The sequence below is a fragment of the Rhincodon typus genome, unplaced genomic scaffold, assembly GCF_021869965.1.
Source record: "Rhincodon typus isolate 14 unplaced genomic scaffold, sRhiTyp1.1 hic_rhity00004050, whole genome shotgun sequence".
Taxonomy (NCBI): domain Eukaryota; kingdom Metazoa; phylum Chordata; class Chondrichthyes; order Orectolobiformes; family Rhincodontidae; genus Rhincodon; species Rhincodon typus.
Window position 1 is genome coordinate 1 of NW_025969688.1, and position 14,127 is coordinate 14,127.

Genomic DNA, 14,127 nt, shown 5'->3' on the forward strand with positions numbered 1-14,127 from the left:
GCCCGAAACGTCAGCCTCTCTGCTCCTATGATGCTGCTTGGCCTGCTGTGTTCATCCAGCCCTGCACCTTGTTGTCTCGGATTCTCCAGCATCTGCAGTTCCTACTATCTCTGGTAGCAAATGTGGACAGAAAACAGTCCACGTTTTGGGTCCAGTGTTCTAATGAAGGGTCACTGGGTCTGAAATGCTGACTCTGCTAAAAGAGTTTTAGTATCAGCATTATTCACTGCACAGCACTCTGTTATGGTGCAGCAACTAAAATACTTCAATATGCTTTCATTTCCTTCTGCGAGAGCCTCTTTATCATGAGCCTTTTTGCAGCTGGGCACCAGCTTTCTAATAGTCAGGATTTTTCTTTTGTCTCTGGCAGGGTTTTCTTGATATGGCCACTGATTATTTCAGATGAGTCTGGAACTGGGACCTAGTTGACTGGCCTGCTACAGGTCCCTAGTGATTTGATTATAGTCTCCCGCTGGATGCACATCAGTTCTTCTCCTGCGAGTGGCAGAAGTATTGGGATAGACTGACCAACAATGTCCAGTAGTCCTAGATTCTCGTAAATGCTCTCTCATGCTTCACCCCCCATAGACCAGTTCATCCACATGCACTGCCCTTCCATAATAAAACAAAGAACTGTGCATGCTGGAGTTCTGAAACAAAAACAGAAATCGCTGGAGAAACTCAGCAGGTCTGGAGCATCTGTGGAAAGAAAAACCAAGCTAACGTCTCAAATCCATTGACCCTTGGTCAGAACTGAAAGCAGCTGGGAAATGGTGGTGTTTTATGCTGATGGCAGGGTGCAGGGTTTGAAAAGGGGTAACAGCAGGGTGAGAGTGAGTTGAATGAATGGGGATGGTGCCCTGAGAAAGAAGATGTACAGAAAAGCCAGGAGAGAGAGAGCGAGAGAGAGAGATGCTGAATGGGTGCTAATGGGATATTGAAAATGGGTTGGCTGTGCTGAGAGAACTCGATACAGAACAAGATCTGGGAGCGTGGGGTTCGCTAACCAGCATGGAGGAAGGCTTTCACGTTCTGAAATTGTTCAATTCAGTGCTGAGTCCTGAGGGCTGTGCTGTACCTTTGGAAGAAGATGAGGTGTTGTTCCTCTAGGCCTTCCTCCACTGCCCTTGAGTCTTACTCAACCTGTCACCCAGTCCTCTCTCACCAACACTGACACCATCCACCCCCCCCACCCCCACTCCAGTGTTCTGATTTTTAAAAAAAATCTTGTGTGGTTTCCCTTGCTCTGTCACTGAATGTTCCTTAAGCCTGGATCTCCCATGAGCTGCTTGTTCCTCTGACCCAAGCCCATCTCGCCCCAGTGTCGCCATACGGGCTTAGAAATTAGGGACAGCATTCAGCCATTCTACCCCTCAAGCCTTGACTCTTTTTCAGTCGATGAAAGTTTCCTAAAGTGGAGGCTGTTCTCATATCTGACGTGGTGAAGGGGGTTGGAGCAGGTTGCTGCTTTGAAAATTTATCAGTGCTCTGAATACAACATTATAATGGAGGTTCAAACTTTTTTTTAAAAATGCTGCCTGATGCTAATTTTCAGGAAAAAATATCATCAGGGGTAACCATGAAGATTAAATAATTAAGTTAGCATGTTTTGACCAGAGTTAACCTGAGCAAAAGAAAATTGTTTAAATTGAACAGCGTGACAGGATTTGACCAGATAAAAGGGATTTAAACTTTTTTGTAAAACTCTAGTTTGGCCTCAGCTGAAGTATTGTGTCCAGTTCTGGGCGCTGTATTTAGAAACAATGTGAAGGCTTTAGGAAGGATGCAGAAACAACTGAAGAGAACGATTCCAGGGAGAAAGTTCTTTATTTCCCTGGAATGATTGGAGACGCTGGGGCTGCTCTCTTTTGAGAGGCAATTTAGTTGTGTTGCTCAAAATTATGAGGGGTCTGGATAGGGTGGGTAGGGATGGAAATACTTTGTATTAGCAGAACGGTCAAAAATTGGAGAACAGTGATTTTTTTTAAATGATTTCCAAAAAGAAACGACAGGAGAAAATTCCTTTGCTCTGCTCAGAATGTGGAATGCACTGCCTGGGAGTGGGACGAGGGCAAATACAATTGTAGCTTTCAAAAGGCAATTGGACAAGTGCCTGAAGAGCGGATTTGCAAAGCAATGGGAAGTTTCAGGAAGTGGCACCTGCTGAGTTACTGTTGGAGCGGATTAACCTGGATACAGTAGGCTGAATGGCCTCCTCCCATGTAGTTACGTTATCATTTCCCTATAACCAAATCATGTTTTTCATAAATGTGTGATAATGTTGCTGTAGTTTGTAACCATCTTGTGTGACCTGATCTCTTGCTAACCCAGATTTGTTCCTCGCAGCTCATTGTGTTCGAGGACTTTAGTCACCTCCCCCCTGAGCAACGTCGAAAGAAACTGCAGCAGAAAATTGAAGATCTGAACAAGGAGCTGCAGAAACAAGTGGACCAGAGGTAAATTCTGCAAATATTGTCCTGGGGCTGCAGGAAAGAGGCGGAAACGATTACCCGCTGCCTTCCAGCAATGACAAAATGCGAATCTGCGAAAACTACAGAGGGCCATTTGTTTCTAAGTATGCCAATGATCGTTCTTCACGGAAGCAATCCCATAAGCTGCCAAAGGAAATACACGGCCCCAACACTTGAAATCTTCAAGACCCAACTTCAGATTTTAAAACTTTCATTTTCAAGTCCTCTATTTCAGCACATAATTTAAATGATTTCTATTCCTTCATGGTTGTGGGCATCACTGGTAAGATCAGAATTTGTTGCCCTTGAGCAGATCAGCTCGCCAGGGCCATTTCAGGGGGCATTTTAGAGTCAACCACATTGCTTGTGGGTCTGGAGTTACTTGTATGTAAGAATGACCCACTTCCTTCCTTAAAGACCATTAGTGACCCAAATGTGTTTTTGTAACAATTGATAGTTTCCATGGTCACCATAACTGAGACTAATTTTACATTCCAGATTGTATTAATTGAATTCAAATTCCATAAACCATCATGACAGGAATTGAGTCCATGTCCCCTGAGCACTAATCGTGCTTCTGGATTGCTAGCCCAGTGACATTACCGTGTCACCTCCAGCTTTCTCAGGAAATGGCAGAATGTGGATATTAGTTTGTGACGCTGACATAACCAGAGCAGAAGCAAAGTGGAACCCAATTTTATTTAGAGATAACAGTGTGGAGCTGGAGGAGCACAGCAGGTCAGGCAGCAGCAGAGGAGCAGGAAAGCTGACATTTCGGGTCGGGACCCTTCTTCAAATCTGAAGAAGGGTCCCAGCCCAAAATGTCAGCTTTCCTGCTCCTCTGATGCTGCCTGATCTGCTGTGTTCCTCCAGCTCTACACTGTGTTATCTCTGACTCCAGCATCGGCAGTTCTTACTATCCCAATTTTATTTGCTCTGTGGGATTTGAGCATCTCTTTTGGTGGTTGTAATCCCTGTCTCTCATTCAGTTGTACAGTTTAGTAGAGATATAGGGTACTGCCTCATCCAAATGAGAATTGGGCAGTTTTGAATTGATCTGCTGCATTGCTTGCAGGCTAAATAGCTAGGTTCTGCACTTGCTTTTTTTTAGCTTTTCTCTTGATGGGGACTATCCTGCATCACATCCATGCCTTCTTCTCTGATCAATAGCACAAAGACACAGAGCAGTTGCAGTTCTCTCTAACCGTTGCTAAAATCCTCACAGATTAGCTATTGTCTTGTGTGCCTCAGTTCCAAATTGAGGAGAATATACTCCATTAAAGGTACATACATTCAAATTAGGAGCAGGAGTAGACCACTCAGCCCTTCAAGTCTGCTTTGCCATTCAACAAGCTGATTTAATTTTGGGCTCAACTCCACTTCCTGTCTACCCCTGACAGCCTTTGACTCAGAGGAAGGGTCACCGAACCTGAAACGTTAACTCTGTTTTCTCCTTCACAGATGCTGCCAGACCTGCTGAGCTTTTCCAGCAACTTTGTTTTTGTTCCACAGACCTGTGACCCTCTGAAAGAAAAGAATTCCTCCTTATCTCTGTCTTCAGTGGGTGGCCCTTTTATTTTTAAACTGTCTGCTAACTTTACTATCTCCCACAAGGGGAAACATCCTTTCAGTGCCCACCCTGAAGTGTACTGTGAGGATCTTTTATGCTTCAATAAGACCATCGCTGGTTCTTGTAAACTCCACTGCTTACAGACCCAAATCCTTTAGCCTAAAATAACCATCTTATTCCAGAAATCATTTGATTGAACTGTCTGTGGTCAAGTTTAAATCTGAAAGGAAATGATCTTGAGGTGGCATTTGCTAACGCTACAGTAGTAGGAGTTGCCACCTTATCTCCAGCTCATTCTGTTTCTGTAAATTATTGCAAATAAGCACTAACACAGTGCTGATTACTGACTGCATTAAGTTACTTTAGGGCTGACTCACATTGAGATGGGTGAGTCAAGTTTGGCTGAGTTTAACTGAATTGCTCATTTATTTTCTCAGCTCCGAGGTGAATTTTTAATTTGAGAAGAGATAAAGCTGAACTCTGACCAGCCACCTATGATAGTGATTCTTTGCTGCTTGTATTTCAAGTAAAAGCTGATTATGTCTCTGTTGCCCAACCCCTAGTAAATTACATCCGCAGAATGAAGCATTTACTGCTAATCCATTTATGATGCGGGTGTTGCAGTCGTAATCAGACATTTTACCAGTAACAAAGATTATGTCTCTCATTTTATTTATTTTTACATTCAGCCAACTTGAGTTTTATGATGAAACAACCACGTAATTGAAGAGCAGGATTGTCATAAGAGGAGTAAGCTACTTGTATGGCAGACGGAGCTTTATGAGTCTGGTTTGCCATGCAGAGTGATGCCATCAGCTGATAACAGAATTGAACCCATGCTGAGGTTACCATGAAGGATTTTGCCTCCTCAACCTCTTCCCTCTCCTGAGGCGTGGTGACCCTCAGGTTAAACCACCACCAGTCTTCTCTCTCTAACGAGAGAAAGGCTCTGTGGTCTAGTAAGACTACGACGACTTGACCCTTTGTGGTCACAAGCCCTAGCAAACAGGAACCATCATTTTATTTACTGCACCTCATATTCCCATCCAAGTACTAATCAGGCCTGAGATTGCTTAGCTGCCGATATCGGATGCGATTAGGCGTTTTCAGACTACTACGGCCATATGTAAAGTAAGAGGGCTAAATACATTGCAATGTTGATGAGTCACAGTTGAGGGGGGGAGTACTTCAGGAAAATCCGTCACCTCATTTCTCTGGAGCTTGTAGGTGTTTTTCTCCAATTGACCTGTTCAGTGATGTTATTACACACCTTTGGAGTAGGTGGGACTTGAACCCAGGCCCTTTGGTCCAGAGGTATGGACACTACCAGTCAGCTGACAAAGCCTGAGTATCTCGGTCCTATTTGTTGGTTTGTCCCCTTTGACTGTTTTTGGTCTCCAGATGTGAAAAGGACTGTCCCTTGCACTGTTGACTTGCTGGTGGTTCAGAACATTTACACTCCTCAGCACGTTGAGGTACTCGAAAGTTAACAGGGAGCTGGATTTAACCTCATATGTGGTCCTTAAGATTTCATCGCAGAATGTGCTTCACCACAGAGGATAAATAATTTGGAAGTTTGTGTTATAGCCTACTGCTTCTTGCTTAGTTCACAGTGAGTTATGAGCAATGGTATTGGCCACATAACTCTCTACATTACTGCTCCTCTCTCTCTATTTCTTTCTCACTTTGAATTGTTCGCTTTCTTTTCATATCCCAAAAATAGCGGAAATAATTGGCCTGCTCTCCCCCAACTTCATCTCCAATGCTCATACAGGCACACTGATTACTGCCTCCCCTCTCCACTATAGACTTCTTCAGTCTTGGCTGGGGATGGTGAGCGTCACTATGGAGGTTGATGAGAATAAGCTACCCTCCCACTCTGGTGCTGGCGTCTCACCTCTAGAAAACTGACCCACCGTGCGCAGTAAGAATGCCCAACACCCAAGACATATCTATGTTGGGTGAGGCATGAGAGGATAACTGGCAGCAAGTGGAACTGAACCCCAGCTCAATATAGGACCGTCACATCCAGAGTGGAGGGATTTATAAGACATAAGATATAGGAATGAGCAGGCCATTCGACCCCTTGACCCTGCTCCCCCATTCAATAGGATCGTGGCTGATCCAGCATTCCACACATTCCCTTTCCTGCTGTTTCCCCATAACCCTTGATTTCCTGACTGATCAAGTATCTATCTATCTCAGCCTTAAATATGCACAAGGACTCTGCCCCTATAGCTCTGAGTGGTGAGGCGTTCCAAAGACACTCTCAGAGAGAAGAAATCCCTCCTCTTCTCAGTCTTAAATTGACTCCCCTTTATTCTGAGACTATGCCCTCTAGTCCTAGACTCTACCGTGAAGGGAAACATCCTCTCAGCATTTATCCTGTCAAGCCCCTTAAGAATCCAGTATGTTTCAATGAGATCACTGCTCATTTTGCTAAACTGTACTCACTAGTCCCATGCTGTTTAGCCTTTGTTCATTTAGACAATGCCTCCGTACCTGGGATCATTCAGTTTGGTTCCAACATCTGGTTTATGTTTTGTACATATGGCTAGGAGTCGATATGGAGGGTTAATGTTCTGCCTTTATTTGCTCTCAGTGAAGCTTTAGATAAGATGAAAGACGTTTATCAACGGAACCCACAGATGGGTGACCCAAACAGCCTTGAGCCCAGAATAATGGAGACAAATCAACAGATTGACAGACTACGGGGTGAGATTCAGAAGTATGAGGTAAGAACGTGTAGTTTACTTCTTTGGGAAGTGGGAGTGCTTGAAACCCAGATCAGCAGTGATAGAGAAATCTCAACAGGAATAATTAATATTTGGCAAATGTGAGGTGGCATTTATGGTTCGGAGTTGGGCTTCTGATAATCTCTTATCTAAAGGCCGCAAAACTAACCCTTAAAACAGCCCCAAGAGATTTCGCCATAGTGTGCCAGCAAAGTACGGCTTTCTGATTTAGTTCGGGAGTTCCGTTCTGTTTCCCTGTGAGGAAGGTGCACCTCCTCAAGTGAAACACAATCCGAGCAACAGTGGCACAGACCTGCCTTAGTGATCCAATCAGCTAGGGAATCAGGTGGGAGAGGTAACAGTAAAGGATGAGAGAAAAGTGTAAGATGTAAACGATGATAACAGAAAAAGCTGGAGAAATTCACCAGTTCTGGCAGCATCTGTGGGGAGACAAATAGTTAATGTTTTGCGTCCACTATAACTCTTATATTTTTCAGAGTTGGAAGAGTGATATTGGACTGAAAGCATTAACCCTGGTTTCTCTCCACACTGCTGAGATTTTCCAGCCCTTTCCGTTGTTATTTCAGATCTCAAGCATCCACAGTACTTTGATTCTATGCATGCAAAAGATATGGTGCAATTGGTGTTTGGTTTTGTTTTGAAGATATGGCTGGCTGATGCAGAAGCAAAACTGGTTTCACGTAATGACAGCTTTGTGCAGTACACTCCCCACTGTGAGCGTTCTCCCTCCTTGAATAACAATGGGTCACATGATAAAGAGAGGTAAGTGAGTTCCTTGGATAGTTCTCCTGATTTCCATTCATTCGTGACAATTTAAGTCATTTATTCCAAACCCTCTACTTGTTTAGGCCAGTAAATGCAACTCATCTCCGCCCGTTGTTGCTGTGCAAACCAGTGCCAAGTCAGATTCGTGACCTAATCAAACTCTTAAGTAATGCTGTTTCCAACTCCCCCGCAGTAATTGCAGAATCACAGAAGTGTTACAATCCAGAAGCAGTTCATTTGGCCCATGGTGTCTGCATTAGCTCTCTGAGCGCTTTCACTTGGTGCTGATTTCCTGCCTTTTTCCCCATAACCCTGCACGTTGTTTCTCTTTACATTATTATCCAATGCCCCTCTTGAATACCTCCGTTGAACCTGCCTCCACCACGTTTCCAGGCAGTGCATTCCAGAACGTAATCACTCACTGTTTTGAAAAAAGTTTTTTTTTCTCCCGTCACATTTGCTTCTTTTGCAAAAGGCTTTAATTCTGTGCTAGGATAACGCAGTGTGGAGCTGGATGAACACAGCAGGCCAGGCAGCATCAGAGGAGCAGGAAAGCTGACGTTTCGGGTCGGGACCCTTCTTCAGAAATTCTGTGCTGTCTGGTTCTCGATTTTGTTTAGGAGTGGGAACATTTTGCTGTACCCAATCTCATGATTTTGAGAACTTCTATCCAATCTCCTCTTGCCCTTCTCCTCTCCGTGGGCCCATTCGTGTAAACCTCTCCTGCAATCTCTCCTATGTATTCACGTCTTTCCTATTGTGTGGCACCTAAAGCTATACACAGTAGCTCAGCTGAGATCTAACATGGATCTGAAGTTTATCATAACCTCCTTGCTATTGTACTCAATGCCCCCAATTAAACCCAGAATACTGTATGTTGCATTGACATCTCTCTCTGTCTGTCCTGTCACCTCTTAATGAATCGTACCCTTTGTTTTATATTGTCTCCCCGCGTTCTTTGCACCAAAGTGCATCCCTCAAAGTCATCCACGATGAACTTCATCTCCCATCTATCCCACTCTGTCAATGCCCCTTTTTTAGGTTAAAACTGTCCACCTCAAAGTTTACACTTCTGTGAAGTTTTGTGCCATCTGCAAACTTGTAATCTATCCCCTGCAATGCAAGATCTAGATCATTTATATTCAGGAAAAGCAAGGGACCCGATATCGATCCTTGGGGAGCTCCACTATAAACCTTTCGGTCTGAAAAATACACATTAACCATTGCACTGTTTCCTATCCTTCAGGCAATGTTGTATCAGTTCCTAGTCAGGTATGTGCTCCCTTTGCACCAGTGAGTCCTATTTAGGTTCAAGAGCTAATTGTAGCTAATTCTGGTTTGTTTGGATGATTTATCTAACCACATGGCAGAATTTAGATTTATTTAGATTTAGATTTAGATTTATTTGTCACATGTACGAAGTATAGGAATACATAAGTACAGTGAAGAGTGCACAAAGTCGCCATTCACTGGTGCCCACTTGGTTACAAAAACCAGAATTAAGAGATTTAAGAGTCAAAAGGTTAGCAAGAAAAAGAAGTGTCCAGATCCCAGAGCATGGTATTTAGATGATTGTAAAGAGGCATGTGCAATACTGGGGTTGTGAGTTCGAGCCATACCTAGAGCAGCTTTTGGGCGGCACGGTGGCTCAGTGGTTAGCACTGCTGCCTCACCGCACCAAGGACCTGGGTTCAGTTCCAGCCTTGGGCAACTGTCTGTGTGGGGTTTGGACATTCTTCCCGTGTCTGTGCGGATTTCCTCGGGTGCTCCGGTTTCCTCCCACAGTCCAAAGATGTGCAGATTAGGGTGGACTGGCCATGCTAAATTGCCCCCATAGTGTTCAGGGATGTGCAGGTTAGGTGGAAGTGGGAAAAGCAATGTTACAGGGATGCTCTTCAGAGGGACTTGATGGGCCGAATGGCCTGCTTCCACACCATAGGAATTCTATGATTCTATGATAAATGCCCTAAAGGGTTGTACAGAATGGCACAGGAGTACTGCTGAGTGTCTGTAGAGGGCAAATAGGGCTTCATTGCCCGAAAGGTGACATCTCAGACAGTGCAGCACTCCCTCAGTATCCCACAGACATTTGCAGTGTAAGCCTAGATTTTCTGCTACTTCAGACATGGGCAACAGAGTCTTGAATGACCTCCTGTTTACATGGGGTAAGATGTGTGGCCAGCCAGGAGTACATTGTCAGAGTTAATCTGAGGGCAATAAGTATTGAACACAGGCCCGTATGATACGGGGACTTACCCATAATGTGTGGTTGACACCTGGGATTTGAATTCAGAATTGGTTTTAAATCTTGTTTGGTCCTTTTCTTCCTAAACCAGTCCAGACACAACTTATTCTGATGATAGTGGCCAGGAACCATTGGTGCAGCCATCTCCCGTCTCAGAGTTTGATGATTTTGAGGACGATCTTGCCAATCCAATAGGAAGCTCAACTGCTCTATATCCATTTGACGGTAAGATGGACTGCCTTCCTGAAACAACTGAGACAGAAGTGACGTTGCTGGGAAAATGAACACTGAACCTTCATCTTTGAGCAAAACCTGCTACCGAGGGGTCATATCTGAATGCAATCCTTTTTATTTGGGAGCTCTATCTAAGTGATACTTAAGATTTAAAATGTGACCCAATATTAAAAATCTACAAGGTTATAAGAGGCAGAGACCAGATTTCTAATTTGCTGAATACAAAGTGCAGTCTGTTTTAGATATTGACACTAGTTACAGAACGCAATACTACTCAGTTCTCCACCCTGGTTCTTGTTTCTCCTCCATATGCCACAGCATCCGTGTCCACCTTCCCCATCTCGATGCGCTTTGTCACCACTACCTTCTGTATAAAGAGTGACTTCCACACATTGATGTCCATCACAAGCACCTAGTCTCCCAGCATTGAATTATTCCTAATGAGATTCTGTCTGTTCAGAAAGTCCTACTTTAGATGTTTAATCGTTATGCAAATATTAGACAAGGTCATGAGTTGACAGTGAACCACATATCGAACATTCATCTGTGTAAAATCAAATTTGTGCACAGTAGCTAGAATTGAATTCACTGCAGGATTGCTCATGGAACCAAATCAATGCTTGACAGTGTGTCTCCCACTCCCATCCCCTCTGCCCTAACCCAGACTGAGAATGGTTTTCCACACTAATCAAATATTTGTAACTTACCCAACTGCAGCAATGAGTTCAGAAGCTGTGTGTGTGTGTGAGAGAGAGACAGAGAGCTTTTTCCCATTTCTTTGTTCCTCTTTTCCGTCCATTGACTCAAAATAGTTTAATCAGGCAACTCTCCCAACAGCCCAGTCCAAGTTACCAGTCTTTGTGTGCTCACCAAAGATGTTGTGTTTGGGTCACCGTCTAATTGTATTTATATTCGGGTAGCAAACTAGAGCAGAAATCTGAACCCCTCCATCAGCACGCCATCCTTGAGATTATCTCAAAGGCACACCGATGCTAGCTATGACTCAATCTGATCATTTGGCATTGATCATTGAGTAGCTCAATTCCAGAATGTTATGGCACACTTCACCATTCAGCCTCGGTGGGGAGCTCTGTTGTTTTCTCTTGAACATAAAGAAATGCTGCATTTGTATGGTGCCTTTCTCAACCCTCAGGATATCCCAAAGCATTTTAGAACTTGTGTTTGTTCTGAGAGTATTATCAGTTTGTAATGTAGGAAACGTTACAGCTATTTTGTGTGCAATGAGCTCCCATCGATAGTAGTGTGATTGTGACCAGATAGTCTCTTTTATTTCAGTGATGTTGGTTGAAGTGTAAAAACTTTTCTGCTCCAATTTTTTTTTTTCAGTTGTGCCAGGAGATTCTTTAAGTCCATCTGAAGGGAGAGTTGGACCTCAGTTTAAAGGCTAGTCCAAAGGCAGCACTCCATCAGTACTGCACTAGGGGCGGCAGCCTAGAGTTTGCACTCAAGCTTCAAGTGGGACTGAAACCCATAACCTTTTAACTCCGAGGGGAATGGTATCCGCTAAGATACCATTTCTACTTTCTCACTCCAACCACATCACTGGTTCGTAACTTTGTAATTGTAATTGAACTCTGAGAGTCTGAATGGAGGTTGTCCTTAACATCAAGAAATTTCTGGACACATGATGTGGAAATGTGTTGATATAGATGATCAGCCATGATCAGATTGAGTGCAGGAGTGGGCTTGATAGAATGAGTGGCCTACAGCCGCTCCATTCCTAGCTCCCAAACACATGGACGTGCATGTTGAAGGGCTGTGCAGGCAAAACAGTGAGTTAACACTCTGGTCTGTACCTTGCAGGTAACAGCGAAGGCACCATTCCAATGGCAGAGGGAGAGGTGCTTCAACTGATTGAGGAGGACAAAGGCGATGGATGGACCCGGGTGAGGCGGAGCGACGGAGAGGAAGGCTATGTACCCACCTCTTATGTGAAAATCACCCTCAGCAGGAAGTGAGCCAGGATCTGCCAGTGGTCATAGGATATTTTATCCTCTGGTTCACAGTGTCTCATTTTCTTTCTTTGAACCAGGATGGAGCAGACAGAGCGCGTTCTGTGGGACGGATGGCTCCATGGACAAGTGGGAGAGGGACGAGGGTTAACCAACCCTCACTGGTATTCACATTGGAAAATAAAAACCCTGAGAGTCGCTTAGTTACATTTGTAATACCTTCGGCACATAATTAGGAAAGCATCTATGATCTTTCAGTCCACTGTAGGATGACTCTGTTGAGCTGCAGTTTATGCTGGTACAATAAATACCACTCTAATGTATATAATATGTAGTAATAACTGTATTTAGGGATGAACTTGCTGATCACCAATGGCATCTTTTATATAGATATTTTGCATAGAGTATGCATTTCCTTTGTCCACATTTGTGGAATCATTTCAGGTGAGAAATAGGACAACATGCCTTGAAGGGCCTGTACGAACCGGATGATGCTACTTGCATGAGAGGAAAACTGAGCTGCCAAAGCACCCCGTTGTTTAAAATTGATGTTGTGGCTTTGTTAGAAGGATATGAAAAGCCTGCGAGAATTGGCCCGCGCCTGTTTCAAATGCAACAGGGTGCAGGGTCACAGGAAAATCCGAGCTCTCCATGGAGCTGCTGGGATCCACCAAGAGCACATGAACAAGTAAAAGCTGACACTAAGATGTTGCTTGCCTATGAGTTTAGGGTATAGATGATGGGCTCTTCAAATGACTGGGTTTCGGGGAACAACGGTCCCTGCCCAGCTCAGCAACAATCACGATGGTCCTTTTTTTTTTAAAACCAGCACTCGCAGCCCGTTCAGCCTTCTGGGATTTTTAATGAACATGATTGTCACGATGTCTCTGAAAATATAAATAAAAAGGGGAAGGTGGCAGTCCCAGATTCAAGTGCATACCTGCCACGCTTTTATCATAGAACATCGACTGGAATTATCGCCAAATTTACCGGTGTTTTAAGTGTAAATCATTCGGAAGGCAGACATGAGTTGTGCATAGCAGCAAATTCTTCCAGAGTTGATACTAAAGTGGGGAGTCCTGATGCAAACAATCATGTCAGTTCTTTGGTGATGTTTGGTGAGCTGTTTGGAATGTAGCCTATCTGTTATATCATGGTGCAAAAACTACATAATGAATCATTTGTGATTGTATCGTAGACTAATAATGCACTTGACGTTACAATAGGACAGTAACATGATTGTTATCCCACCTGGTTTTAATCCTGTAATAAAATGCTATTCCAACTGAGGACTCCATGTCTTATCACCTCTTATAAATACTCAACAACTTGTGTCAAAGTTATCTAGACTTGGTGCTTTTTCTCCGCTGGGCATCCGTAATCTCGTCTGTCATTTAGGCAGATCCAAAACAGAACTTTGGATGGAGAGACATTTTGGGAAGAGAGAGAGAGAGGAGCCTGGGAATTTGTTCCTTCTCCACATTTCTTCTATCTGGGGCTGATGATCCTGAGAGGAGAGTAAACCCTCCACTCTACTCATCCACTTTGATGCACTCCATATTTTTCATGCTGAGACTTTGTAAATCACCCTGTGATGTCTTTTAAATAAACAGCAAATGTTGCACACCTCGCACCCCAACTTTCATGTCTCCCTAAAGGCCAATGATTGACTTACATCTGGGTTACTCACTGATATCTAGCTTAGGTCACCAACTGTGATCAATGCAGCCATTCACCAGGTTAAGGAAGGACGGCGTTTCTGGGGTTTTGTTTTACTCAACTGTTTACAGTGATTAAATAACCAAATGAGCCATCCTGTACTCCAGTTTTAGTGTACCGTACATGTTGTACAGGGATGAAATACAACCTGTATTTATAAGGCATCCTAAGTGTAGAAGCAGTCGCAAAAGATATTGAGCCTTTGAGAGGCAAGTTCGGAGATGTCACTAGAATGTGTGGTGAAGGTTTGAGAAGGATCTTAAAGGCAGGTGATTCAGAGATAGTAGGAACTGCCGATGCTGGAGAATCTGAGATAACAAGGTGTAGAGCTGGATGAACACAGCAGGCCAAGCAGCGTCAGAGGAGCAGGAAAGCTGACATTTCGGGTCTGGAC

At 43.9% G+C, this 14,127-nt stretch overlaps 1 protein-coding gene across 1 annotated transcript; it reads left to right on the forward strand.

Annotated features, from left to right (window-relative positions):
• Positions 1–2,331: 2,331 nt before the first annotated feature.
• LOC125481883 (formin-binding protein 1-like) lies at positions 2,332–13,306 on the forward strand (the record flags this gene model as incomplete). The annotated part of the gene is made up of 5 exons (XM_048593811.1): positions 2,332–2,456; positions 6,644–6,776; positions 7,441–7,559; positions 9,899–10,032; positions 11,866–13,306. Coding segments are annotated over 5 exons (666 nt in total), but the record flags the coding sequence as incomplete, so codon positions are not given.
• Between the last annotated feature and the right edge of the window lie 821 nt (positions 13,307–14,127).